At 37.6% G+C, this 27808-nt stretch overlaps 2 protein-coding genes across 4 annotated transcripts; one reads left to right on the forward strand and one right to left on the reverse strand.

Annotated features, from left to right (window-relative positions):
- The first annotated feature begins 12938 nt into the window (after positions 1-12938).
- Positions 12939-19158, forward strand: LOC131302180 (ras-related protein Rab5-like). Of its 2 annotated transcripts, none has more exons than XM_058328765.1 (8): positions 12939-13115; positions 14358-14435; positions 14529-14696; positions 15256-15304; positions 17150-17223; positions 18286-18379; positions 18608-18732; positions 18924-19158. In XM_058328765.1, the coding sequence occupies exons 1-7, from the start codon at positions 13077-13079 to the stop codon at positions 18706-18708; spliced, it is 603 nt and encodes a 200-aa protein (XP_058184748.1). In that variant the 5' UTR covers positions 12939-13076; the 3' UTR covers positions 18709-18732; positions 18924-19158. The 2 variants fall into 2 exon arrangements, with proteins under 2 accessions (XP_058184748.1, XP_058184749.1); XM_058328766.1 differs by lacking the exon at positions 12939-13115 and adding an exon at positions 13746-14155.
- A 1043-nt stretch (positions 19159-20201) lies between these two features.
- On the reverse strand, positions 20202-25617 carry LOC131302125 (uncharacterized). Of its 2 annotated transcripts, XM_058328759.1 has the most exons (6): positions 25401-25617; positions 25153-25285; positions 23115-23218; positions 22301-22445; positions 22073-22213; positions 20202-21887 (listed from the first exon to the last, which is right to left on the reverse strand). In XM_058328759.1, the coding sequence occupies exons 1-6, from the start codon at positions 25439-25441 to the stop codon at positions 20511-20513; spliced, it is 1941 nt and encodes a 646-aa protein (XP_058184742.1). In that variant the 5' UTR covers positions 25442-25617; the 3' UTR covers positions 20202-20510. The 2 variants fall into 2 exon arrangements, with proteins under 2 accessions (XP_058184742.1, XP_058184744.1); XM_058328761.1 differs by lacking the exons at positions 25153-25285; positions 25401-25617 and adding an exon at positions 23502-23638.
- Positions 25618-27808: the final 2191 nt, after the last annotated feature.

Here is a 27808-nt window from a genome sequence, read left to right on the forward strand (position 1 = left end):
AGGAAACTCGGTCCAAAGGATAGCGATTGAATGGCCTCGGTCTTATTTTTTTTAATTAAAAAAAATCAGTATTGTTAGAATAGTTAGATTGACACTTTGAAAAAATAAAAATAAACTCATAACCTCATTTCTCTTTACACCTAAGTATACTCTTTTATGCCATCGGGCCTAAGGCCTCTTGGCTCCATGGAAAAGTTTTGTTTCGAAAGTGAAATGTCTCTTATCGAAAGACAAAATGTGAAATGTCCCTATATGTGCAATCCCATCACCATTTTTGGTAATTTCACATAGGCACGTGTGAGATTCATTTTCGTTATTTTGGATTAAATATTAACTGTGACAATGGACAGGGGAGTTATCTGCTGATAATTGAAGGGGAGAATGTGTACCCGCACATCGAGCAAACCACATGGATTGTAAATGAAGTTTGCCCTATTTTCTATGCTTCTTTATCTAGACAAATGTCCTATCCAAGACGCACATAACTATCAAACCAGCATGCCTTATCTCTCTTTTAACTACAGGAAGCTCGGTCCATAGGATAGCGATTGAATGGCCTCAGCCTTATTTTTTTTAATCAAAAAAAGTCAATATTGTTAGAATAGTTAGATTGACACTTTTAAAAAAAAAATGAACTCATAACCTCATTTCTCTTAACACCTAAGTATATTCTTTGATGCCATCGGGCCTAAGGCCTCTTGGCTCCATGGAAAAGTATTTGTTTCGAAAGTGAAATGTCTCTTATCGAAAGAGAAAATAAAATGTGAAATGTCCCTATATGTGCAATCCCATCACCATTTTTTGAAATTTCTTGGAGAATATCAAGCCTTCAAAAAAATCATGCATACAATACAAGTCGTCGTCTCTCAGATCAAAAGAATGGCATCCTCGTTGTAAGCCATTCAAAACTGATCAACAACCATTAATTCATGAGGTCCAGAAAAAATTCATGTAAATTAGTGGGTGATATACTTATTTATAGGATTGGGTACGCCTACTCTTTTTTTTTCATTTTTTTTAACCCAATGATAAAGTGACATGTGGCGCGTGGGTCCGAGTATTGGGTAAAATGAAACGTCAAAAGTCAATCGTTTTCAAGTGTGAAAAAGAGCAATATGTTTCCTTTCAATTGCCAATTCGTTCTTGTGTTGTGATAGATCACTTTCATTTTTTTGGAACTTCTGATTGATCACTTAATTTGGTCCCTAGTTTCATTCTTATCATTTAGTTGGTTTTTTTTTTCAATTGATAGTAGAGATCATTTTTACTATGAAGTAAAGAGTACAAATCTAGGAAACAACATCAATTATGAGAGTCCACGATACAACCAAGCCCAACAACTTAACCAATACAAGAAATAAATTCATTATAAGGTAGAAACAAATAAATCCATTAAGGGAAGAACATCTACACGCAGGTGAAGAGACTCGAACTTCTCACCTTTTAGTAAAATGTAAGAGTCAATGCCAACTGAACTAGTCCCTGTTGGTTACCCTTATCATTGCTTACCAAATTCTTCTAAGTCCTCCCCAATAAGTTGTAGCACAATTTTCAGTTTGAAGTTAACACTTGAAGCCATACGTTTAGTGGCGGCTCCATAAATTCTAAGAAGTGTGTTCAGAAATCTCTATTGTCTTTAGAAGCCATAACTATATTATATATACAGAAAAAAAAATCTATTAATTGGGTTGTAAACATAGGATTGATTTGTGGGCTGTGTTTTGGGTGGAGTGTTCAAATATTTTTGGATAGAGTGTTTAAGAAAGGCAATACTAAAATAAATCTTACATGTATTCTATGAATTGGAAGATGGTGCTGTGCAGTGGTCAGGGATGACAATTCAAACCGCCCCGCCCCGATTGGGCCAGATTTTTGTTGTATTTTTCGGGGTTCGGGTCGGGATTGGTTGAGAATTGGTGAACCCCAGTCGGGTTCGGGTTGGCGTTATCCCGTTCGGGTACCCGCCCAGCCCCAAAATTATTTTATGCATAAAAAATTATTTTTATTCTTGTATTTTTACTCTTACAACTAAAATTACACATAAAATATTAACTATTTCTTTCATTTTGCTTTTAGATAATAGATTTTGTTTAAATTATAATAGTTATTTCATAAACTTTTATTGTTTGTGCTCACTTATTTTAAAATCTAGAACATATTTTCTCAATGAAAAAAATTTTGAGCGGAGGCAAGGCGGGTAAACCCGATACCCGATAGGGGCAAGGGTACCCATAAATTACCTGGTCTGGGTTCGGGGCAAGGTTAAATTTTTGGGTCGGGTCGGTGTGAGGCAAAACCCGCCCTGCCCGGCCCCACCCTGTTGCCATTCCTAGCAGTGGTGTGCGCAACATCATATTGCGTACCTCTAAGCTGTCAGATCGTGCATCCAATAGGTTGGATCTCATCTCGGCAATGAACGGCTCTGGATCGTTGTTTGTCGAGATGAGATCCGAACTGTCGGATGCACGATCCGACGGCTCAGAGCTGCACCTCACGGTGTTATGCACTGCACAGTACCAACCCGAAGTCCGTATTCTATTACCGTAAAAATAACTTTTGGAAGTGTTCAACCACCTTCAGCAAAGGTTGAGCCACTGGATCTTGTCGACCGTCCAATTCGACAATGGATAGTTTGGATTTTAATCCAAATAATAAACGATTCAGATGACTAGAAATTCAAATTAAATTTGAGCCATCGATGTCAAAATAAACGACCGGATCGGCTGTCATACGACCATGTAGTGCGGTGCAGGATTTCCAAATTCCACTGCATACACTCTAATCGACACTTGGATCATGTTACCATCCTGGCACGCCTGCAACGGTCACTTATTCAATCACTCGTTTCTAGACAAAAAGTACATAGGAACAAGAGAATCGAGATCCTACAACTCTTAAACAATGGAAACGCCTCATTGATCACCAAAGATAAAAGACACTGCTATTCGCAGCCCGTTATTTTTTTTCATAATTCGTTAAAAATTTTCAATTATATTCGACAGTAAGTTACCAAAATTGAGATATATTTTCAGCATTCAATTACTGAAATATAATATTTTTTTCAACAGCTATTTACCGAAAATGTATGTTCGGCAGTTGTTTACCGAAAGTTAAACATATTTTCGACATGTAGTTACCGAAATATAATCTTGTTTCAACAGCTATTTACTGAAATGTTAAGTATCATTTTCAACAACCATTTACCGAAATTTAGTGGGTTATGGAAGAAAATAAAGAGCTGCGAATAGCAGCGTCCAAGATAAATTCCACCGTTTCAGCCCAAGACATTTCTTGTTATTACCCATTTGAACTTAATTTAAATTTAGAAATTTTGTTCTTATTTGAATTTTTTTTATATTTATCAGTGTTGCGCTAAACTTTTGTGGGCTATTGATTCGTCTCGACCAAAAAAATCGGAAAAGTAATTTATTTTTACCTAAATATTTTAAAAAATAACCATTTTTTGCGCAAAAAATGCGATTTTTTCTCTAAAAAATGGTTATTTCTCAAAATACATGGGCAAAAGTTAAAAAAAAAATTTACTTTTCCGATTTCTCTCGTCGAGACGAATCAATAACCACAAAAGTTTGGCACAAAACTAACAAATGGAGCTAATAAAAAAAACTAACAAATGGAAAAAAATTAAAATAAAGACAAAATTCTCATATTTAAATTAAATTTAAGTAAAGTTCATAAGAACACAGCCTAATAACCGGACATTCGGCTCAACTTTCGCACACTTGACTGATTCCGGAACTTTGAAGTTAACAATTGAACAAAGCCTCTAGTGACCCCAATGTTTGAACTATGTGAAATTCGAACACACAACTTCATGAAGGACGTGCTTTTATTAGATTTCTTATGCTCACTTGACCAAACTCCCAAGTTCTGTTTTGGGGCGGAGCTATATTGGGGCCCAAGGGGGCCCCAGCCCCTCCGGCCCCAGCTCCGTGAACGTTCGAGTTCCAAAATTTTTATTTTGTATATACCTAATTTTGAATGTTATTGATAATTATTCATGTATATCTACTGATAATCTCAACAATTTTAGTTCGATTTGATAAGAAAACCAGTTATTTTACATTCTAATTTCTCAATTTTTTTTTATAAAAAAAAATAAGCACGTGATAATTGATGTAGCATAAAGAATCATTTTAATGTACAAATGTAATGAATTGAAAAGCAAAAAACTTATGATATAATATGTATACGTTCCAATGAAAAATTTATGTCTAAGCCCCCCAAGTTAAAATTCTGGCTTCGCCACTGGTTTTGGCCCAAGATTAGAAATATTATCCTAATGTATAAGATATTTATCGCGATAAGGGGATAACTATATATGGCTACTATCCACTACCTAAGTTACACATGTCAAAGACGTACGCTATTGAACACTGCTAATTTAATCCATGCTGAAAGTATGACAACTATTTTTCTCCAATCATGGAGAATTTGTGTTAAAAAGAGATTATGAAAGTGTCGGGAGAGAATATATCCATATATGGTAAATTGCAAAACATGAAAAATCATACTTATTTGGTCATGGGAAATGATTTTGCCACTTTTTCTTTTTGTTAATGCCACTCCACTGTAACTGTATTTTTACATCAAAAATACGCTTGCAGAGGAGTGGCGTTAACAAAAAAGGGAGTGGCAAAATCAGCAGTCATAAGTAATCAGAAAAAACATAATTCCGGTAGAGTATGAAACTCACAAATTGACGTCTAATTTTATTTACATATTATAGTTCGGAAGCGGGGGGCTGCTGCCCCAAGGGGACAGCAGCGTGCTGCTGTGACCCATTTGCGGGACCATCCCGGTTTTGCTCCGATGATCGGAAACGTTCACTTTGTAGAGCTCGTCGAGTAGAACAACTATGCAAAAAATCAGCTTCATTGGATATCATTAAGTGCCTGATCGGAGCCCATATAACTCTTGGTCCATGGGTTACAATGGATTTGATTCAGTGTTTCGGATCCATTCTTTTCAAGATAAAAATGTTTCGATTAGGCACTTAATGATATCCAATTAAGCTGATTTTTTGCATAGTTGTTTTACTCAACGAGTTCTACAAAGTGAACGTTTTCGATCATCGGAGCGAGACCGGAGTGGGCCCGCAAACGGGTCACAGCAGCACGCTGCTGCCCCCTTGGGGCAGCAGCCCCCCTCTAGCTTCCTTATAATTCTAGCCCATAGTCACGAAATTAAATGACTCCAAAAATTAGCAAGTTGTTGACCGCAGTCGGATATTCATCTACACGGGCGCGCGTCAAGGAGTATATAATAATCCCAGCAAATCAAAATCAAAGAAAAACACGCAAGCCTTGTGATTATTAACATTCGTGCTGGGAGAAAAAAAAAAAAAAAAAAAACCCATATACCAAGAACAGCAATTGAGATCCAACAATTCTTCACATCACAAAGGTGAAGAAGCAAAAAAAAAGAGGATATTCAAAAGTACCTAGCTAGTAGTGGGAGTACTAGTTTACATGATACTTTTTTTTTCTTTACAACTCAGGTATCCGGATCAGTTTACGCGTACCTCCATAATCCAAGAAATCAAATCCATAACCGCCCACCAGTGAGCCCGAGACCTCAGGAGTCGACGGATTTGGGAGAGAGAGAGTTCGCGACACTGCGGTCAAGGGGCATGGAATTGGACCTCTTGAACCATGGAGGAGGAGGAGTGGTGGTGGTTGATCTATGGAACCTGCACCTGAATGAGCCCTTATGGGTGGTTGGTGAACACAGGCATTGACCACCTTTTTGCGATGGACTAACTGCAGAATCAGTTGATCCCTTCCCTGCTTTGGGCGATGTGGTGGTTGTGGTGGTGACGCTGATTCCACAAGAGGAGTCCATCTCTTTTACAGGGAAGGATTGATCAGAAGCAAATGAAATTCCCAAAGGCAACTCAAACTATATATATGCCTGCGTGTGTGTATATACGTGTGTGTTTGTAGAGTAAGACTTAGGGTCTTTTCCGTAGTGAAAAAATTTGTAAATTTTTATTTGTGATTGAGAAGTTGTTAGGTGTTTCCGATAGTAAAAACGTTGAGAAATGTCAACCTGTTTCCGGTAGGAATTAAGTTGTTGATGGTTTGTGAGTAGAGTTACAGTAACAAAAAAAGTTTTTATCGACAACTTTTTTGTTAGTGAAAACGAGAAGGTAAAATGTTGAAACTTGTTTGTTAGTGGAAATACCCCCGTATTCACGGAACCGCTTTAACAAGATGTTTACAGTTGGGGGTGAATTTGGATCGTCTAAGAGTGTTTTGGACAGTTTGAATTTTAAACGAAGTTTTCCGGGGAAGGGTTTAACTTTTCCCCAAAAATGTTTTCTTTAAATCCGGACCGTTCAAAACACCTTAGACGCGCGGAATTCAGCTCCGTAAACACTTTTTCATGGAAAGCGTAAACAAAGTTTTTTCTCGTGTTTGTATATTATAGGTATAAACGACAAAATAAAAAAAATAAAATCAATGGGATTTTTATCTTGATGCAGTGTGAGGTCAGGGGCGCTGGTGAAGCAATCAAGTGGCGCCCCTTGATTGTTTGTTTCTCTGGCTGTGCGCCCAACTGAAAAAAGGGACTTCGCAAACAAAAAGTATAGGAATACAATTTTCGAACGCAACTGTGTTCAGACCAATCCCATGTATATGAAACTACATGCATTAAACGATTTTGGATGCAACCGTGCTCGGCGTCGGAGTCGAGTTCCTAATTTTGCTCTGTTGCAAAAATGAGAGGCTGAAAGTATAATTAATTAGAGGGTACATTATTATGCGCAACATGATAGGAGTAATCTTATGCACATCAGCCGATCAGCGAATATAAATATTACGCAGGTGCAAATTATTGACTTTGCACCATTGGTCTTTTGCAGGAGAAGTTTTTTGAATGTCGGGCAGATGCCACGCACGTGATATCTCACTGGCGATTCAAGCCGTTTAAATCTGTTTTGGACGGTCCGCATTTTAGACAAAGAAAAAGAGGAAAGAGAGTGAGAGGGTGAGGGAAGAGAGGGGGAATAAATTAATCTGGACCGTCGGCCCAAAACACGTTTGGATAGTTAGAATCGCCAACGGGTACCCGCTGCAAACCCGCTTGGCGCGCACCCAAAAATTTCTCCTTCTGCACCAAGTAACACATAATTACATAGATAATTGATGGGTAAAGTATTGCTAAAATGGTCATGCTTTATTTTAGTACTACATTCAAAGTACATAGTCATCACTCTATTATCATTTTGTACTATAAAAATATACTCAACCAAGCACATAAAAAAACAGGAAAAATAAAATAAAAATTCGAATATACCTTCTTTTTATAAACAACCTAACTCTGATTAGATTCGACTTGAACCTGACTGCAGGCTCTCATGCATGTCACAATAAAGAGTATTATCATTCTAAATTAACTATGATTCATGTCGTTTATGTTGCAGAATCTAAAAAAAAAAATGTTTGGAATATAAAGATAAGAATATACTAGTCGAGGTGCGCGTAAGTTAAACCGAATATCTAATTATAAAAAAAGAAAAGAAAAGATAGGAGTATATTCATTCAGTGCTTTCAGAGCTCTTCTATGATAGCAATAATAGTAGGTGCAAAGGGTTTAAAAAGTGGTAGCAACCGATGTAACGATAACGGTAGCAATGTAACAATTATAGGAAATATCAAATAATACGCAACGAGAATCAACTGCAACAACAAAGTATGTATTATTAGTATTATTTTTTGGCGCCATAGTGGTTGAAACGTCACAACGATCAAGCATGAATCGTTGCAGCCGTAAAGTGATCGAAAAATCGTATACGATTGTAGCAATCGATACACGAGATTAATTGATTTTAATTAGAAAAAAAAAACCGATACAGGAGCAAATTTTTGGTTAAAACATTGATGGAGGAGCTCAATTTCGACCAATGAGATTACCCACAACGAATTACATATTCATATGTTATAAATTGATGCTCAAAATAAACGAAATTGCTCTTTGGAATTCACAGTCAAAAGAGTTTTCCATTCAACCAAATGATTGAAGTCCGACAGGAGTAATTGATAAAGATCAAGTTCTGATTAGTGGAGTGTGATAAATTAAGCTGTCCTAACCACAGGGCTTGTAGCCCAGCGGTTATCTCCTGATCCTCTCACAAGAGAGGCCAGGGTTCGAGTCTCATCAGAGGCGTTTGGGGTTCTGGATTAAAGATACCTAGCCTTTTGGATTTCTTGTGGACTGATTAAGAGCCCGTTCCAGAACATCTTCTTACAAAATAAGTACTTATTTCATATTTTCAAACTAAAAAATAATGCAAATAAAAAATAATTTTTTAATTTTTTTTGTACCGTATTAAAGATCTTAATGAGATCTTTCAAACAAGATCCATATTGCATATTTTTAGATTTTAATAAACTTATCATTTTTGAGCTTAAAATTGTCTTTTTAAAAAATAAGTTTTTATTTCACGTTGCGGAACGGGGCCTAACTAACTCTCTCACTAACTCTGCAGACAGTATTGGCAAAAAAAAAACTGTCCTTTTAATTAATTTGTTTAAGATAGGGATGAAACTGAAATTGGTCCAAATGTTATTGGGAATCTCACAACTTTATGTGAATCCAATGATAGTGGGTTCGGAAAGGAGAAAGAAAACAAGCACATGTGGTGACGTGATAGCTGCATGAAAGGGATGAGGCTCTCATGTGAGAGGTCTGGCTCGTTGTACACGTAGCCAGATGCTTTCATTTTACCAGTATTCATTTCATTTGTCAGTGGGTGGAATACTCCTATCCTATGTTTCTTTTTCTTGAGTAATATGCCCGGGTCGTCTTGTGCATATCAACCAATCAGGAGGAGGCACGCAACAATATTCTCTCTTCCCAGTTGTGGAAGTCCGAATCAAGTCGGGACAAAGTTTTATATAAACTGATCCGCAAAGGAATTGATCGCACATAGAAGATTTGGAGACTCTAGGAGGAAGAGAGGCCAATCCCTCAGGGTTAATTACCCTATGTTTCTGAGGCAACGTCCCAATACATCTCACCAAGTCACCATCATGTATGTGTGGGAAAGGCAGAATAAAAAAACCTTGCCTAATAGTATAAAAATGGATTATTTTTATCCTTTACCGGATTCTTTCGGTTCTTTTTGTTGGGAAAAACATACAAACAGCGAATTCCATCGAACAATAATCAAAACACAAACAGAAATGCCATGTGTAAAGAAATTTTACCTGGAAATGACCCGGAGTATATTATTTATGATCGGTCTCATAAAAGACCAAGTTGTTTGTGACCGGTTATAAATAGTATATTCCAGGTCATTTTTGGCTAAAAGTTCTTTGTACTTAGCATCCCCCAAACATAAATGAAAATGCAAACCGAGTTGTGTATTATAAGCAATCTACTCAAAACGAATTCGCCGCCCAACTGAGGAGGTTGGAGGGTTGAACTGGTATAGTCGTATCAATCTCCAGGATAAAATGGCTAGACCACGATTGTAGAACACCATCGACAATTGCTTTGGCAAACTTAACCAGCGTCCATTTCTCCCTCACACAAAGAACAACTTTCAAAAATATATTGTATGGAACTTTGTAAAACGTGGATTCTGGGTGCCTGTAGCGCCTCAAAAGGGATGGGATGCAGCGCCCCAAAACACTGTCGTTTTGGCCAAGTTAGGTTAGGCAAATACTTTTGCTCTTCTCTCTCGCTCTTGTATGGTACGGATCGTTGCATGGGGCTCACTTCAGGGTTCGCGCAAATAATCCTAAACATTCAATTATTTTAAATAATTATTGGAGCGGTCTTGTAAAAAATTAGCTCAATCAAATAATTATAAGTAATTGATCTCATCTTCTAATTTTTCATTTTTAAATTTAGGATTCTGGATACTGAATGAATTTTGAGCAAAAGTTAGTCAATCATATACTTGGTATCCCTGTGATCTGAACTGCATAAATTGTAGGACTTGCTGAAAAGAACATTTGTTAAAAAAATATCTCAATAAATGTAAAGAATACATTTTCTGTTTTCTATAGCAGGTGGGTTTTTGAGTATGTTTTCTGTTTTCGGTTTGTGTGGGTTTTCTCTACAGTTGTTGGTGCTCTATGGTTCCGGGTTGGTTTTCTCTGCGATTTGGGTTTCGAGGTTGGGGTTTGGAGGTGTTTTGGTAGTTTAGGTTTGGGTGTTTTTTTCACTTGGTCTTTCTTGGTTGGCGTCTTGCCTTCTGATTTGGAACTTGGGTGGCGATTGGCGTTGTGTCCTTGATCCGTTTAATCTTTGTATTTCCTTTTCAAAGATTAATTAAAAAAACTTGCAGAGAAAAAAACAAATTGACTAGTGTCGTCTCAAATTCACTCGACTGTCCTACTATATGTATTTCGATTAAAAAAAATCCTGGTATTTTTGTGTTGTTACCCTTTTAGAATGCGAAACAAAGCATTTGATGAATGAAAATGCTATGGTCATGCCTCTCGGCCACTCTCCTCTCATATGCAACTCTCCTCTCATATGCAGCGGGCTCCACTACATGCGAGAGAGAAGTGTCTAAAGAATGACCGAGAGAACTGACCGTTGAATTATTGTTTGACGAAAATCATGACATCTATATTTACCATGCGAGGCATTGCTTTTCAAGCAAGAGAAATGCTAAGTGCAAATAAAACATATCTGGAAATTACTCCGAAAGGACAAATCAATGGTACAGATTCACTTTAAAGTGCATCTGTACCGTTGATTTGTTTTTTCGGAATAATTTTCAGGTACATTTTTTTTTTGTACATAACACTCTCCTTCAAGCAAAGCCAATTGCAGAGACAGAGTGGGCCGGTGGGTCCTAACCTCCCCCAAAAATCGATGCGCTAGCTGCTTTGATTCGCAACTGTAGTATATTTGATGGATGATTAACCTAACAAAATCAATTTTTTGGGGCTATTATGTTTGATTACGTTTAGAACACGTATACTACTTTTTTTGGTATTAAATACTCTTTTTGTTCTAAAAACGAGAACTTAAAAAATACATTTCAACTTTTTTTTTTCCCGCAAGAAAACTTAAGAATTTGTTCGAATAAAAAGCATATTCTTTTTTAATCTCGTTTGACTGATCGGAGATATTTATTTCCAGACGGAGCGAGAATATCATGATCATTTCTTGAGTGTCACCTCCAAATTCAAATTCTGCCTCAGCCATCGCACGTGGGCCCCACAGATATGAATCGGAGGCCCCAGACAAGTCAATAATTGTGTTTTCATGAGAATGCATGAAAAGTTGAAAAACAGTGATAAAAAAAGGAGAGAAATCAATAACGGCTCCATAGACTACGGTTTTAAAACCGTAATTAATATAAAAGGATTACAGGTAAAAACCGAGATCTTTTGCGGCAATGTCCTCTCCGACACAAGGAAGGGTAGCAGATCCTCTAGGGTTTCGCCTTTTCGGAAGCCCTAAAACATACCTAATCTCTAAGTCATGTAATGCGCGGAAGGGCGGTGGCGGGAGTGCGGTTGCGAACATGAAAGCGTCCATCAAAACCTAACAAACAATTAAAATTCATGAGTGTTAAGAAAGATTCGTGAATATGAGAATTGAAAACGCGAAGGCAAAGCGAGAATGATAAGCATAAGCGGGGGATGATTCCAATCTTCTGCGATTTCAATTTTCAACTCACCACGCCTTGAGTTTCTAACAAAAATAGTGGGACCTCCCCAGAGGTTGCGTTGCGAAAATCACTTTGTCCTTCCTTCCGTTTGATATTTTTTTATCCATATTCCCCCTTTCCTGAGATGGAGTTTGTAAACCGACCCACAGTAGAACGGGCTCGCGAGAAGTCATGCTTTCTATCTCAATTAATTGTGGTGGAAGCGTTGGGTTGAGGCGAAAGAACTTAGGTCACAATTCATTGGTTCTTGAAAAAGCTTACTTTTGAGGGAAATCAAGTTGGTCGTCTCATTTCTTTTCTCAGTAGTGACCTAAGTTCGAGTCTCACGGAGAGCAGGTTTGGGGTTCAGGGTTATGAATAACTTTTGAACCCCCGTTAACTAACATACATGACAAAAAAAAAAAAACTTACTTCGGGCGCATACCTCAACAACTGAGGGACACTAGCTCGATGAAAAAAATAAAAGGGCTCGTCAATTTCCAAGGATGGCTGAAGGTTCTAATTAACGAGGAGAAAATCCCGACCCAGAATGACAGGTTTCTTTATATTCAAAGGCTCTCTGAAAACAGAGTCTATCTTGGTGTTCCTGAGTTCGAGTCCCACGGGAAACAGGTTTGGGGTTCATGGTTATAGATAACCTCTAAACTGCCGTTAACTAACATACATGACTAGAAAAATAAACTTCCTTCTGGCGCATACCTCAACAACTGAGACACAAGCTCGATGAAAAAACTGAGGGATTGTCAATTTCCAAGGATGGCTGAACGTTCTAATTAGGAGAAAATTCCAACCCCGAATGACAAGTTTCTTTATATTCAAAGGCTTACTGAAAATAGAGTCTATTTTGGTGTCCCTCCCAGACCAACAAGGATTGTCTTGCGTTTGATTATTGCCAGATGTGACGCCCTGTTTGTTGTTATCGTTTCATTGTTTATATCTATCGACGTATATTATGTTTTATGTTTTTAAAATTATTATTTTATAAAAATAATTGAGATCTATTAAACAAAATTCACATTGCATAGTTTTAACAATATACGTCGAAAAATTTAAGCAATTGAAAATAACACGCAGATCCGCAGTGAACGCTAAAAAATGGTCGGACGGAGTACTTATTTCTTAAATTGGAAAAGGAAAAAGAAGAAGAGATAATCCGTTGGATTACAGCTGAGCAAAACTAACTTACCAGTCAAACAGAAATCAAACCTAACGTTCATTTCCCCCGCGCTCTCTCTCTCTCTCATCACTTCTCGCATAGATATAGAAAAAGTAGAAGCTGGTGTACCGCGTTTCGTTGTCAACTTATCCATCTCTCTCTCTCTCTCTCTCTCTCTCTCTCTCTCTCTCTCTCTCTCTCTCTTTCTAGAGCGCTCTCTCTCTCTCTCCCTCTGTGGGATTTCCGGAATACGATCGAATGGCGAGGACAGGAAACAAGAACGTACAAGCCAAGCTGGTGGGTATGTCTTTCCCTTTATTTTCACGATTCTATTAACTTTTTTTACTTCAATTTCCATTTCGTATGCTCTTCAATTCAATTCGCTTACGGAGTCTTCATATCAAACCGTAGATTGTCAATTGGTTGTGAACTTCAATCAGTTGTGAATTTTTGAGTTCATGTGAAGATTTTGGTTTCTGATCTTAACTGGAACAACTATTTGAATTGTTTTCAACAAAAAAAATGAAATTTGTTATTAAATTCCTGTACGTTAGTTGGGCTTTCGATATCTTCAATAAGAGAAGTGGTGTTCTGATGGATTTGTTTGTACGCCTACTGCCGTAAGAATAAATTTGGTGGAGGTTTGAACATCTTGATTTTGAACTTGCCAGCCCAAGTGGATCGGTGTTTATTCCAAGTTCACCTAGCCTTTCACAACACACACACAAACAAAAAAGAGAGAAGAAAAAGAACAATCTGAATTTTAAAGCCAAAGCTATAATACAATGGGTAGATTAGGTGGTAAAGAATCAAATTTGAGCCCTTTTTGTGTCTTAGCAGAACTTTTTTCATTTTTTTGCCCGGCGAAAGTTAATAGTTAGAATAGCATCTTAGAGGAATTGAACTCCTGACCTCCTTACTTCTAGCACCTAAGTAAGTGCACCCCTGATGCCAAGAGGGCTAAGAATCTTACCTTTACTTTAGAGATGAGCAGCGGTACCACGCTCTTCTGTGCTCGTAGTTCGACTCCCCTATGCATCCCGACTAATTATGGTCTCACAAATGTGCACTTCCCTTCCAACCACATGCCGTTGGGCCAAAGGCCTCTTGGCACTGAACTTTTTCCAAGAGAGGGGAAAAAAAGAGGGCTTTTTTAGACATTCCAAACACAATCAAAATCTTCCCCATAGGAAGAGTTTAGATAACGCCTGCCGTGATCCTTGAGTTTTTGGTGTTTTTGTTGGAGGATACCTACTATTGAAATTCATACCATGGAATTGCGTTTGAGTGGGATGATGAAAATTGATTGAAGGAGGAGATACCATAGCGGCAAAGAGGTACTACTATTAAATTGCATTGGTTTTAGACTCCTATTGATTTGCTCCTCGTTTTACCAGTTGAGTTTAACATCAAACGAGTTTTGTACTTCGGAATATCATTATGAAGCTCCTTCTTGTACCTCTCTTTTGAAATTGATTGCTCAGCCAATTGATGGCTATGCTACTTGACATTCTAACATTGCTAACCTTACTTTCCCAGGTATTACTTGGCGACATGGGAGCAGGAAAAACCAGTTTGGTTTTGAGATTTGTCAAAGGCCAGTTTTATGAATTCCAGGTTCACTCTACTGTCTGTCTTTTATTGGTTCTTAGTTTGTTCCGTTCGACACCTTCTCTTTTGCAGGCCCCTTGACATGGATATAATCTGCAGGAGTCAACCATCGGAGCGGCCTTCTTCACTCAGGTTTTGTCACTAAACGAGGGTACGATTAAGTTTGACATATGGGACACAGCAGGACAAGAACGTTACCATAGTTTAGCTCCAATGTACTACCGTGGTGCAGCTGCTGCTGTTGTGGTCTATGACATCACCAGCATGGTAGGTTATTTATCAAACTACTACTCCCTAGTGGCTTTTTAATGCAGATGTTCATATATGATTCCATTTGCTATTATAAACTGGTTTTTGAATTGTGATTTGCTACTCCCTCCTTCACATAATACATGTCCAGTTTTGAATGTCCCAGAATACATGTCCATCTTGCCAAGTCAAAGAACAAAAGCTCATAGATTTCCCTTTTTCGTCCTTGCTCTTTTGAAGTGGAGTATTTGCACATGCTATATCTTGCTTCTGCTTTAGTAATAGGGTGTCTCTTTTATTGACACAACACATCCATTTTTTTTTCTAAGAGTCTGTCAGATCAGTCTCTTTTTTGAACAGGATGATGATATCTGGTGTTATAGTTATACTTATATCCGTCTAAAGGTTTTGGAACTTTCATTTCATGTCACTAAAAAAGCTTCAGTACTTGCATTGTGTTAACAGAGGATCTGTTGGCCATTTTTTTCTTGTACAAAAGCATTAATACTCACATATTTGTTAGTTTGAAATACTGGATATCATTTAACCAAACATTCACTCGGTGCTTTGGCTTCAGGATTCTTTTGTACGAGGCAAAAAGTGGGTGCGAGAACTACAAAGGCAAGGTAAATTACCTGAATCTGTGCCATGCACCCTGAGCTGAGGGCTTTTATGGGCTGAGATATAGAGCCATGCCACTCAGCGTTCTTGATATCCCTTAGACCGAATATTTTTCCTCCTTTTGAACCCTTAAGCATTTGAATTTGAGTGTGGGATGAAGTTTGTAGTACTTGCTGTGGTATTGTCTGGTGTAGTTGTCATTTATTGTTCCTTTAGATTTTCTTCTCTGGCAAACCATCTTCATCTAGTATCCTGTGATCCTTATTGTGGTGTACCATTTAGCTCAGTTTTGAATCTTTGATGGCACGCTTTGTGAGTATATCTTCAAACAAAAGGTTATATTTAACTTTCCAATGACGTAATGAATTTACAATTGCCCCCCACACAAAAGTCCAATTAATGCACACCTTTTAGCCAACTTCAAAGCACAAGTTTTTTTTTTTATTATAGTTCCAATACTATAATGCTGCAAGCTATGAAGTTAATGAATGAAAAAGAACAGATTGAGACGTGGAACTAGAGTAAGAGAATTAGTTTAGACGTTAGATTGCCTTAGAGGTCAACATAGTTAATGAGAAACATATGCATATAGATTTTATAGGCTTAGAGATAGCCCATGATAGGATGCTTAGAGACATGAATGGCAGCTAGGAAATGAGTCATTTTGATGGGAGGTATGTTTGCAGCAATTATATTAATACTCGGAGGAGATACCAGCAATATCTCCATCACCATAGTAGATTGGCAACAGCAGTTAGCAGCTCAATGTAGTGGTTGATGAAATCTATTGGTGCAACAGAAGTAGAGGTAAATGCTAGGTTAAAAGCCGGGTGAGAAGGTGTAGAATCAAGAGGGATTAAGACAAATAAGGTTAGAGTTGGAATTATGGGATGCATGGAATTTAACTTTAGTCAAATCCGGAATGCAAAGAGAGTGTATTAATGTTGATGGCTAGTTGATACTGAAGGGCAAAGAGTGAATGATTTTGACATGTAGGATTTATTGTACATTCAGAGAAAGAGATTGATGTTGAGGGTACATTACACTAAAAGTAAGATACACTCAATCGTGGTTTGACTTTTTTGAGAAGGATTTATTGTAGCATCTAGATGTGCATATGTAAAAGGAACTTTCAACAAGACAACTATAAGCATGCGGGCTGTATTTTAGAACAGTGGACAGCCAAATAAAACTGAAAGTATTGCTCAACTGCTTAAGGAAGTAACAAATTTGTCAGATGGTTGAGGTTGGCTTCAATAGAAGATAAAGTGATGAAATATCGATAAGTATAACTTGGCTATGTGCAATGAGCAATAATAATATAACTGCACCAACTGACAGTATCCACATCTTTATTGGTTGGAACCAGAATTATTATTGCTTGTGGTGATAAAAGTAGGCATGTTTGCTTGTAGAGTTGTTGCCACAAGATAATATATGGTGTTCTACAAAAATCTGGGAAGATATTTTTCGTCGCTTGATTTAGACTCCACTAAAGCAGGATTGACAAGAGTAGAGCAAAAACATCACTTAGATCCTTCTTGTTTTTGTTTTCTCAAATTAGGTTTTCCATTAAATTTCAAGGAGAGGGACTGATAGCATTTCTAAATTGTGTTGGAATTATCATGGTATACAAACTTCCGTAGATGGTTCATATCTTCGAAATTGGACATTCTTTAGTTCCTCGGCATATATGCATTACCTGAAATTGCCACCACTAATTACATCTGAAATTGTACCGCTAGTTACATCTTTCATCATATCAGTACGGACTAAGTACCTAACTCAGTGTTTAAGTTGGCTCTTTGCTTATCTAACAGGTAATAAAAGGTAACCTTTTGCTGTTGTAGGTAATCCAAACTTGGTAACAGTTTTAGTGGCTAATAAGGCTGACTTGGAAGCAAAAAGACAGGTTGAGAATGAGGTATTCTACTCATCTTCTTTGCGTTGCCTATCTTCATGTTATGATTCATCGATATATAAAGAAAATTTGTATGGGTTCATGGAATCATGGATCAAGAGAAATATGCATGTTAATTTTTAAATTGGTGTATATTCTCTTTCATATTATCCTTCCCTGTTTCACCAGTACCAATGCAAGAAAGGGCCACCTGTTATTGAAAACTTCCTCCCATGACTCCTGGGTGTGCTAGTTTTGCTTGGAAGATCACCACTGTATTTTCTATTATTTTTTCTTCTTTCAGTTTGACTCTAAAGGATAAAATCCAAAGTTGTTTCGTAGTCGGTTTTAGATCATTCTTCACCACTTTGCTCTTCGTGAAACTATTCCTCGACAATTCAAGTCAAGCATACCCTTTCTTACGGCCTCAACTTTTGAATTTTGCCCCCTCTTGTTGCTCCTATGCACTAATTGTGCATGAGTTGGTCCACATTGGTAATGTTGCACCTTGCTGTATGATCGTTTCTTCACTTGTTTACTCTCTAAATTTTCAAGGTTCTCTTATTGGGACTAATTTGGTTCTTTTCCAATTGGTGAGATGGAGAAAACACATCACCCTCACAAGTTGTCTGCATTATTTTCACAGCTCATTAACATTCAAAGTTCTAAGCAAAAATTCACCAATCTGTATTAGCAAATTAAAGACGTCATTGATAATATATTGATGAGCTTGGGTCCTTTCAACTAATAATTATTGTTTTCTCTCTTTGGAAATTAAACACACGTTTCAATGTTTCTGGAGGCACATATCTTATTCTTTTCTTGACAAAACTAGCCATCTGAACCCCGCATATTGCGCCTTCACCATTTCGCATCCCTTCATCTTGTATTTAGAACCGAAGCTATTTGTTGGCCTGCTGGTTCATTTACTTTCATGCATCAAGGTCGTGATCTTTCTCTACAAACGCGTCAATCCCCCGTTTCTCTAAGTTATCAAGCGTGTATTGCTGTTTTTTTTTTGGACGATGCTCTTTCATATATTTATCTAAGTTATTGAAATCACATTTCAAATCCTTAATATTGCAGGTAGGAGAGCAATATGCTAAAGATAATAGATTGATGTTCCTAGAAACTTCTGCAAAAACTGCACAAAATGTCAATGAGCTTTTCTATGAAATCGGTGAGTACATTCATTGCTTATCATTTTGCAGTTCAGGTATATTTTAGACAATATCTGTTGCTTAAAGGCCAAAAAGTTTTTCAAAAGAGATCTTTTGCATTAATCGAAGGACTGAAGAGGTCTAATACCTGGCACTGTCTTTTCTTTGCTTCAATTGGCTGGTATTCATTTATTCAAGCCTTCATATACAAGCATCTGTTGTTGCTTATAATTATTTATCTCTTGCAGGAAAGAGATTGGCAAAAGCTTCCCCTACCAAGCCGGGCGGGATGAAATTACAGAGAAGAAGATCACAAGAAGGGCAAAGAGGATTTTGTTGTTCCAGCTGATCCCGGCATTTGTGAAGAGAAACAGTAAGTGTTTTTCTCGGTTGTAATCCTTGGATTTTCCTGAAAAGTTATTGTACTTGTGAAGTGATTCATCACTTGCTGGTATGAAGCTGCAAATCATATTCTCTGTATTGAAAGTACTTATCTGGAAGCTATTTTTCTATGGTTTATCACACTTAAACATCATTTTTCTTCCACCTGTTTAACATAAACAGGTGCTCCAGAATTGTTTGCAAGGATATTGATTCGGGAAGATGGAAATTTCGTTTTGGCTGATCGAAGTTAAGCACACGCGATGCTTTGTAGAAGCCATGTGTTCTGAATATTGGTTTGTATGTAAATAAACTGATGTATTTGTGACACAATCGAATTCGTTTTACGTGCCCAAGTTATACAAGATGGTAACATTGAACTGAAAAAGAATAAAGATGCTAGAATGTATTTGTGACCTTAGAACTAGGAGATTTGCTAGTACGCACCATGGCTGGTTATGTATCTCCTATAGTTTTGTAGGGATTTATGAAGGGAAGGAAAAGTTGCAGGAAAAGATGAGAAGAAAGATAATGAGGTTACAAAATGCCAAGGTTTTTCCTACCATTTCCCCCCTTGATAAATCCACCACAAATGGCCATGAGTTGTAGCTCAAACGGTCGTGAGAGGCACTTAGGTGCCAGTGTGTCAGGTTATCCGTGTGGGGCTTGGAGTGAGCCTTGCATAGCTGTCGGTATGTGACCGGCGTCGGCAGCGTTGTTTTCTGAGCCTTAATTGAGCAGACTAATTTTGACTAGTCTTTCACTCTCACCATTAATGTGTAGCACCCACCCCAAAAACCGATAGCAGCCTTATTTGGAACAAAAAGTACATGCAATTAATGAAGTCAGGTTCTCTCATAAGTAGGAAAAATCATTACATAGTTTTGGAGCACGACGCCCTTATTCACCATACATTTTTTGGTGGTTCAATACTAAGTGTATAAATCCCACAAAAATATATAGTGCAAAAGAATGTTAGAACACCCATTGACGGTGCTCAATATGTAGAATAATTACTCTGTTTGTAAAGAACACCCAGCTAGTGGATGGGAGATTCCTGTTCATAAACACCCGATTAGTGGAATTAATCTCCCGTGTATTACTTGAGGTGCGCGAAAATAAACCTGAACATGGTGTGGGAACAAGAAAATAAAGAGAACCCGTCTAAATTAAGCACAATGTGGAAGCGAATCAAACTAAGCCAAACCGAAGGCAATGGCGCCTTCATCAGCAAATAATAAGCTGGTCCATACATATGAGTTATCAGGGAAAAAGAAAAAAATCTTGCAAATGTGTCTTTAACCAAATACTGTGACCAACTACTTGGATCCGACATAAAGAGCAACGACTACCTGGTGAAAATCCAAGCAGAAACCAAATGGCATCGCCAATCCTCCACCGTAAATTTTGGCACCAAAATCATCTTTCAAACAACTATTATTAGTGAATACTGTACGAAGATAGCACCAATCTCAATCTCAACTCACATACTAGGTACTAATCTGGAAAATGTCGTATCTAATGTTTTGTTAATTGTTACAACCACTAAACCAAACAGCAGAGGAAAGGAAATCAAACTCCCTATATGTGGCAACTGCATACAAGAGAGAAAAACAGCTCCGGTTTGGTAATTGAATTGCAAAGCCATGTACTTGTAGGTCCAAGCATGGAAGAATACTTGTAGGAGAATTTACGGGAACTAATGGATACAGACAGTCATGTGAGTAAACAATGGTACTAAACCCTGAATTTGTGATTGCTTTTCCCCCTTCACCGCCCCCTCATGGCAGCAAACCGGGCGGCCAAATCATCATAGTCTGGTAATTTGGGATGTACATGCTTCTCCGGCTGAAAGGAATTGGCACGAGTATAATTTTTTACTACCTCTGGCATAGCAGTTGGCTCACGAGGGAGAGAAACAGATCTTGATGGAAGAGGAACCATCGCTTCCACCGTATTGCGGCCTGCTATTCTATAATGAGATGTCTCACCAACTGCAGCAGGTATCTGGTCCGAAGCATGAGGTCTAGACTTTCTCCTTAGTTTGTCTGGGTCAAAGGTTGATGGTTTCGTACTGTAATGTAGCAGGAGTTTATCTATCTTCCTTTCCTCTTCATCTTTCCAATATTGGTCCTCTTCAAACAAGATTGGCGAACCCCTTCTTGGGTCGTCCCTTCTTCTGCTACTTGAACTTCCCTTTCCTGCGGCATCTTCGCTATTACCAAGATCATCACGATTGGATGACAATTTGGAGGGCTTTCTCCTAATTGATCTTGGCCTTGGCAGCGGTATATCATTCCGATACGGTAGAACTCTCTCCGTGGATCCAACAACTTGGTCCTCAAGGCTTGAATGATCTGATTCTCTATGGGCCTTCTCTGACCTTAGCACCACACCGTCTCTGTTACGCATTGAAGGGTTCACAGCAGTACCATCAAACTCAAAACTGGCATGCTTAGCTTCTGTACTAGCTCCACAATTTCCATCTTTTGACTTTATATAGGGTGGAGGTACGAATTTATCTTTTGATTTCAGGTATGGTGGAGGTAGGGCGTTACTTGGGTACGACTTCAACCTCTCCGTTTCTTCCTCCTGAATTGAGCTTCTTGGGTTAGCCATTTCTGGTCGACCATAATGGCTATTACCAGCTGATGGGACTGTTGTAACTCTTGCAGTGACTTCTGGCTTTCTATCTGTTACGGGGGCCTGACCATCTCGTTTGGAGACAATGTTCATCATACCATTCTGCACCTCATATCCACACTCCACAAATTCTGTCCTTTTCCCGCGTGGTGAATGGCCTGGTCTAACTATTCTTAGGGCATTATCCTCTTTCCCATTCAGAGAATCATGCTTTTCTGCAACAAGTTCTCGTCTTCCTTGATAGGGAATACCATTGTTGTCTCTTTTCGGAGTAAGTGGCTTATCCCTATCACCAGTCAATTCCTCTCTTCTCAAGAACTGACGGTCCAACTCATCTCTCTTCAAGAAACTATCTTCCTTGCAATTGCGCATGTCCTTTGTAGGCTCTGTCCTCCCTTTAGACAATTCATTTCGTTTATCAGTCTTTGTGGCTGTTTCCATGCTAATAGGTAATTTGAATTTCTCATCATTACCGTGTACAGACATGTATTTCTTTGGTTGGTCCTGCAAAATTTTCGGAGAAGATGCAGAACAATTTAGGCTCGAATGAAGTCTTGAAACAGGATTCCCATGTGAAGATAAATTTACTAAAAGTGGTTGAAGATTCAAGGACAGACACAATCCCCTTGACGTTATGATAGAAGGAAGAATGTCCTGAGATGAAAAGGCTAAAAAACTAAAGGACATACCAGTGCAAATGCAGGGGGATTATCCATCCTCTGCTCAAAACCCTTGGAGTCCCAATTTAACGAGAATTCTAATGCTATGTCTTGTAACAACTGGAGTTTCTTCTCCATTGTGGGAGGTTTCAAAGCCATTTTCTCAACAAACTGACGAAAACATCGAGGAGGTTAGGAGGAGAATCGAAACTATGAATTCTTCATTATATTAGTTAGGGTATATCTCTCAAAAATCACCTCATGATTTACGAAATGTTCCAGAGAACTTCCGTATCTCTCCTGAAATGTGTCTCTGAGTTCGCGTAACTCAGGCATATCAGAAAACCTTGCGGCAGCAAACATCAGGGATCCCACAGACTCCCTGCATTCCTCTGGGCATTCCCTGGAAAGAAAATAATGGAGCAAGTTCAAAGTTCAATTTAATCCCAAATGACTTCAATCAAAGACCACATATCACAGCACCCAATCTTTCACTGCACAGCATATGTTTATCTTCCTGACGGAATCAGGACGGACACTACTTATTACCTTAATCTATCCACTGTATACACCTAGAAGGTGATGTATTGTCCTAACACAAACATGACTGGATTAGATATAAAAAGAGTCAGAGACCAGGAAATAAAAGTGAGATAGCACATTGAACAGGTGGATTACAAGTAACATAAGGATAGTATGTTTCTAGCAGTATTTTCCGTCTCTAATTTCTCCCCATTTAGCTTCACATAGTTTTCAGCATGTTTGACATCATTAACTTCAAGACGTTAATACACAAGTTCATATAAAAAGTGATGATTTTATATGTTTTCCTATAGTATGTACAATCTAAACTTAAACTCCACTAGACTATAAAAATATCCAACATCCAGTTGGGAGTGGGGCACATCCATTTTCTTGGTACTTTCATGCATTATGCTTTGTCCCACAAGCCAAGATATAAAACAAGGACAGTCTGTACAAATATAATGGGCAACATAATCGCAGATAATGTCTACTATCGCAAAGTAAAAAATGTAGATTTTATGAACAGTCCACTGCAATCTGCCCACACCTCTGTTTTTGGACGACACGAAGCTGCTTCAATATGAATTCACAGGACTGCTCGATGAAGTCATAACATGACAAGAGGTTCAATCCAGCAATATATTCTTCAGTCTGTTCACCTCCTCACATAAAACAATACCATCATAAGAGATCTCTCAATAGTACATACTAAAACGACAGCTAAAGAATGTCAAATTTCATCCTAAAAATGAATGGCAAGATCAATATGGCTTAAGTCAATTCTGTTCTTTAAGTTGAAATTACAGCGTGCATACAGGATTGGCAATTACAAACATGTTTCCTTCATAATCACTGGTCAAAGATAAGTGTGTGAAATTAAAGGAGCAGGGGATAACACCTTAACAAAGAATCTTTAACAAATTAGAACTACTACCCACTCTTGTTTCATCCTGTTCAGCACGAGAATACAATTCCGCGTTTTCCGCCTTTTTGAGCGAGGCAAAGCATCGTTTGCAAATATCTAACGCTTCCAACGTAGTGCATGACATCACCAATTTACCAAATCACAGTCTTGAGAGAAGAACAAATTAGGCATGAATTCCAATGCTCGAGTCTTTAGCAGATGAAATAAAAAACATGATTCTCTTCCATAGATGTTGAAATAAATTTTAAATGCAAGATGATTCTTATAATAAGAAGTTTAAGATGTCACAAAAGAAACAGAAACCACGGATTTGCGGATGCACACCTCAGCTGATCAAGCTCAAAGTTTAAATGATTTCAAAGAAAACTGCTGCTTCTGAATACCAAGTGAGTTTTAAAGAAGAAAAATAGCATATATACATGTCTCTTCTTCAAGATCTGCACAGTACCCACGGTTTACTACCATGTCTCCAGTAAATACCACTCACGGGCAGCAATGAACTTGAGAAATGAACATGGAACTAAGAAAAACAGACAAACTAAGTATGAAGAGTAAAAGCAGCCCTTGGAAGATCAAAACAAACTCCCTGAAAACTCTATTAGCTATATCCCTTTTTTCAGTAGTACATTATCTTTGCTGTACAGAATAATCAAAGCTTTTTTGGTAACGTAAGAAAAGTAGATATGATCTTGCTACTTGAAGCAGTCAATCGGAGCTTCAGGCATATATGTGAATAAAGCAAGATGATAACAATCCCCCAGGGAACAAATTCAAGATTTATTACGGCATAGGATAACTGGATAACTAGTCTAAAATCTAAGTGCAATCCTTAAAAGTTGCACTCAAAATGAAGGGGAATAGAATAGAAAGTGAAGGAATTATTTTCTCTCTCCACTTCTTTTTACAAGTGCACTCCGACTTTGTCTTTCGAGTGTGATTTGCAAATCATGTCTCATGTAATTCTAAACACAAGTGCATGCAAGTCTGCGACACAAATTTTAAGTGCATTTATAAATATAAATCTCGAGAGCGAAAACCATCATAGAAAAAAAAGAAAAGAAAAGAAAAGAAAGTGATGTAATCCGATTTTGAATAATCTTGCTAATGATTTTTAACACGTGAGATTCTAAACTTCTATTTTTACTTTTTATTACTCCAAATTTCTCTCCAGTAAAACAAACAAAAGACCGGATCATTGAAAGAAAATTCTGCATCAACTCGATTGTTTGTAACGTCGTCTCACATAATGTGGGCCCCATGTATGTGTAGGTCCCACCCATGTGAAAGAGCTGTTACAAATAACCGTTGCCCGTTGCATTGAAAGTTTTCTTCGGATCAACCATCTAATACGATAGACAAACGATAGACAAACCGACTTAAGAGCACGTTTATTAAAAAAAAACGGAGAGTTAAACTCCTCATACAAAATTAAAAATTAAAGTGTCAGATTTCAATAATCATGCTAATGACTTTTAACACGTGATGATATTCCAAACTTCGTTTTGTTACTCCAAAATTCTCTCGGGTTAAACAAACAAAAGAACAGATCAACAGTATACCACGATAAATCAATAAACCAAGAATCAGATCAAATAGGTAACAGAAACGACGACGTAAAAGAACGGACAGTGGATCGTTGAGTAGTTCAATTTGGCTTTACCCTTCCGTAGGCGTTGATGTCGAGGCCGTTAGACAGCAGCTTAGCCAGATTTCCCTTGAGAAACCTCTGCGTCGCCTCCTCCCTCCTCCGCATCAGCTCGATTCGAGTCCTCGTCGGCTTGATCAACGACTTGCTGCACCACCATGCGCTAATCAACAACGCCGTACAGACATATATGTATATGTATATATGTATATGAGAGAGAGAGAGAGAGAGAGAGAGAGAGAGAGAGAGAGAGAAAGAGTAACCATTTGGAGGTAAACCCTCGCCCTAGAATTCCGTCCAACATAGTAGTTGATCTCTGTTCGTCGTCGATGGTCTCGGAAGCTCAAATTGCTTTTAAAAGAAGCAATTAGTTGATAACTACTAGATTAGATCCACTTTTATATTCCCCTCTGCATATACTTATTGTGTGTGTGTGAGAGAGAGAGAGAGAGAGAGAGAGAGAGAGAGAGAGAGACGTGCGCTTGAATGCGAGTACACGACAGGGGTCTTAACAAATTTTCAAAAGTCATCAATTTTTTATTGGACAAAATTGACCTCATACTCGTACTTCACTAGTGCCGCATACTTTTTCGTACAGTACGAAGTTTTTTTATTGGGAACCCGTCTATACGTATCTTGAAATTTGAATTAAAAAAATGAAAAATTAAATTGAGCACCTATATATATTAAATTGAGCTGATTTTTTACAAGTTCACTCGATATTTTTTTCAAAAGAAATTATTGAACCAATTCTTGTGGACCCGAAATGGGCCCCGTATGCCAGTCGGTACTCCATCAGTATCCATTTTGTTGGTTTGAAATTTGAATAAAAAATGGAAGATAGGATCGAGCATTTATGCATATCGAATTGAGCTAATTTTTCATGGACTAGCTCAATTTTTAAAAAAATTATTGAACGGCACAAATCATCTGTGTGAGATTCAGAATAAGCCTCGTGTGCCCAGTACCCCATTGGTATCCATTTCGTCAATTTCCTTAGAATTATGCCTTTTCAAAAAGCTACAAATGCCCTGTGCACACATTTTGCACTAACGATTTTGTAGAATTCACTTAGGGTTTCACGTGAATGATCCAATCTCATTTTTAACCGAGCAACTAGATCCCACAAAGCTGTCTATACACAAACATTTGTTGACATAGATCAACTCATTTTTAACTTTTCGTAATTTATTATTTAGTTTTTCGTTGTATCTTATGGTATTCATCATTTTCTCGATGATAGAAATTAGAAAACCATAAATGTGAATCGAAATATTTAAAAAAAAAAATCATATGAGACGACACTTAAAATAAAATAAAAATCAAATGTTTGGTATTTTATCGTCTTTAGTGATTTTTTTACAATTTGATCATAATAGTTTTAATATTTCCACTCTTTTTATGGAGACGAATTATTAATTCTAAAAAATGTACTAACATTTATCTAACAAAATTCAAAAAAGAGTGCAATTATTTTTGAAATAAGAAATATCAAAAAGTTTTTTTTTTCCCAACAAACCGCATCATCCCAGAAATACAAAAGAAGTTTAGAATGAACAGGTACCGAATACTTTACCTTGTTAAGAAGGAAGGGTATTTCCGGGAGAGAAAGAAGTAGTAGTGGGTTGGGCGGCCGAATTGGGCTACGAGAGACCGTGGCCGTTAGATGAGCACAGCCTATTTGAGGATTTAGGTTGAGACTGTGTACGTGGACCGCTCAGAATCGAGGGAAACAAGCTCGACTCTACCGCGTGTAATGGTGTCGCATGCATGGAAAGAAATGGTGCTGACATGCTTGTTAGAGAGGGGTGTCAGAAGTCTCGGGGACCATTATGGCGAAGTAGGGAAAAAAGGGTACCAAAGCATTACGGCCGTTACAACGGTCAAATCCTGAGATGCAATTTTAAGGAAAAGACGAACCCAACGTTATTGTTTTTGTTTTTGTCAAAAATGGTTACTGGGAGTATTGAATTTGTTTTGTTTGATGTATTTGTATGGTTCAGAGTGGTTTTCTGTCCACTAGCATCAAATTTGTACCATGCATTTGGGGAGAAAATCATGTGAAGGTTTTAGTAATGTGCAATCACAAAATGGAATATGACTATGAATCATTTTCTGCCTTGATTAATGTATTAAGGAATCACTCTTTTGAATTCTCATTGTAATTAAGAGTGTAATTTAAAAAAAAATTTATTTGAAAACTTTGAATGCACAGATATAGATCTGTGAAAGAATTACTTCCTCTGTTTTTTTTTAAATGAAAGTCCATATTACCATTCCGGAAGCTTCGAAAAATTACTATTTTTATCTTTCAATCTATAATGCTAAAATTATTAAATATGAATCTTGTTTGATAGATCTCAATTATATTAGTTTTATTAGACAAATTTTAAATTATAAAAAATATTATAAATTAAAAGATATAAACGAAATAAAAATTACAGGAAAAAGTGAAAATGGATTCTCATTTAGGAACGGAGAGAGTATTGAATAAAGCTACACGAACTCTTCAGAAATTGTTAGGGAACGGATATGGACTCTTGTTCGCAATCCATAAACATTTGGTTAGATAACCCCTCAATGCTGCATTTTGCCTCGCCGCCCACAGTTTTCTGCAACTTTCTGTTAATCTCTGTAAATCCATCTGCAAGTTGTTGAATCGTATTCTCTC

The sequence above is a fragment of the Rhododendron vialii genome, chromosome 1a (genome assembly GCF_030253575.1).
Source record: "Rhododendron vialii isolate Sample 1 chromosome 1a, ASM3025357v1".
Taxonomy (NCBI): Eukaryota; Viridiplantae; Streptophyta; class Magnoliopsida; order Ericales; family Ericaceae; genus Rhododendron; species Rhododendron vialii.

Bases quoted from the DNA above. Each gene is read 5' to 3' on its own strand.
- LOC131302180 (XM_058328765.1), top strand. From the start codon at position 13,077: ATGGCGAGGACAGGAAACAAGAACGTACAAGCCAAGCTG. The intron at 13,116-14,357 runs GTGGGTATGTCT...TTACTTTCCCAG, and splicing joins AGAACGTACAAGCCAAGCTG to GTATTACTTGGCGACATGGG. The intron at 18,380-18,607 runs GTGAGTACATTC...TATCTCTTGCAG, and splicing joins TGAGCTTTTCTATGAAATCG to GAAAGAGATTGGCAAAAGCT.
- LOC131302125 (XM_058328759.1), bottom strand. From the start codon at position 25,441: ATGTTGGACGGAATTCTAGGGCGAGGGTTTACCTCCAAATG. The intron at 25,286-25,400 runs GTTACTCTTTCT...ATGGTGGTGCAG, and splicing joins CGAGGGTTTACCTCCAAATG to CAAGTCGTTGATCAAGCCGA. The intron at 22,446-23,114 runs GTGTGGGCAGAT...TTTTCTTTCCAG, and splicing joins CGTGTCGTCCAAAAACAGAG to GGAATGCCCAGAGGAATGCA.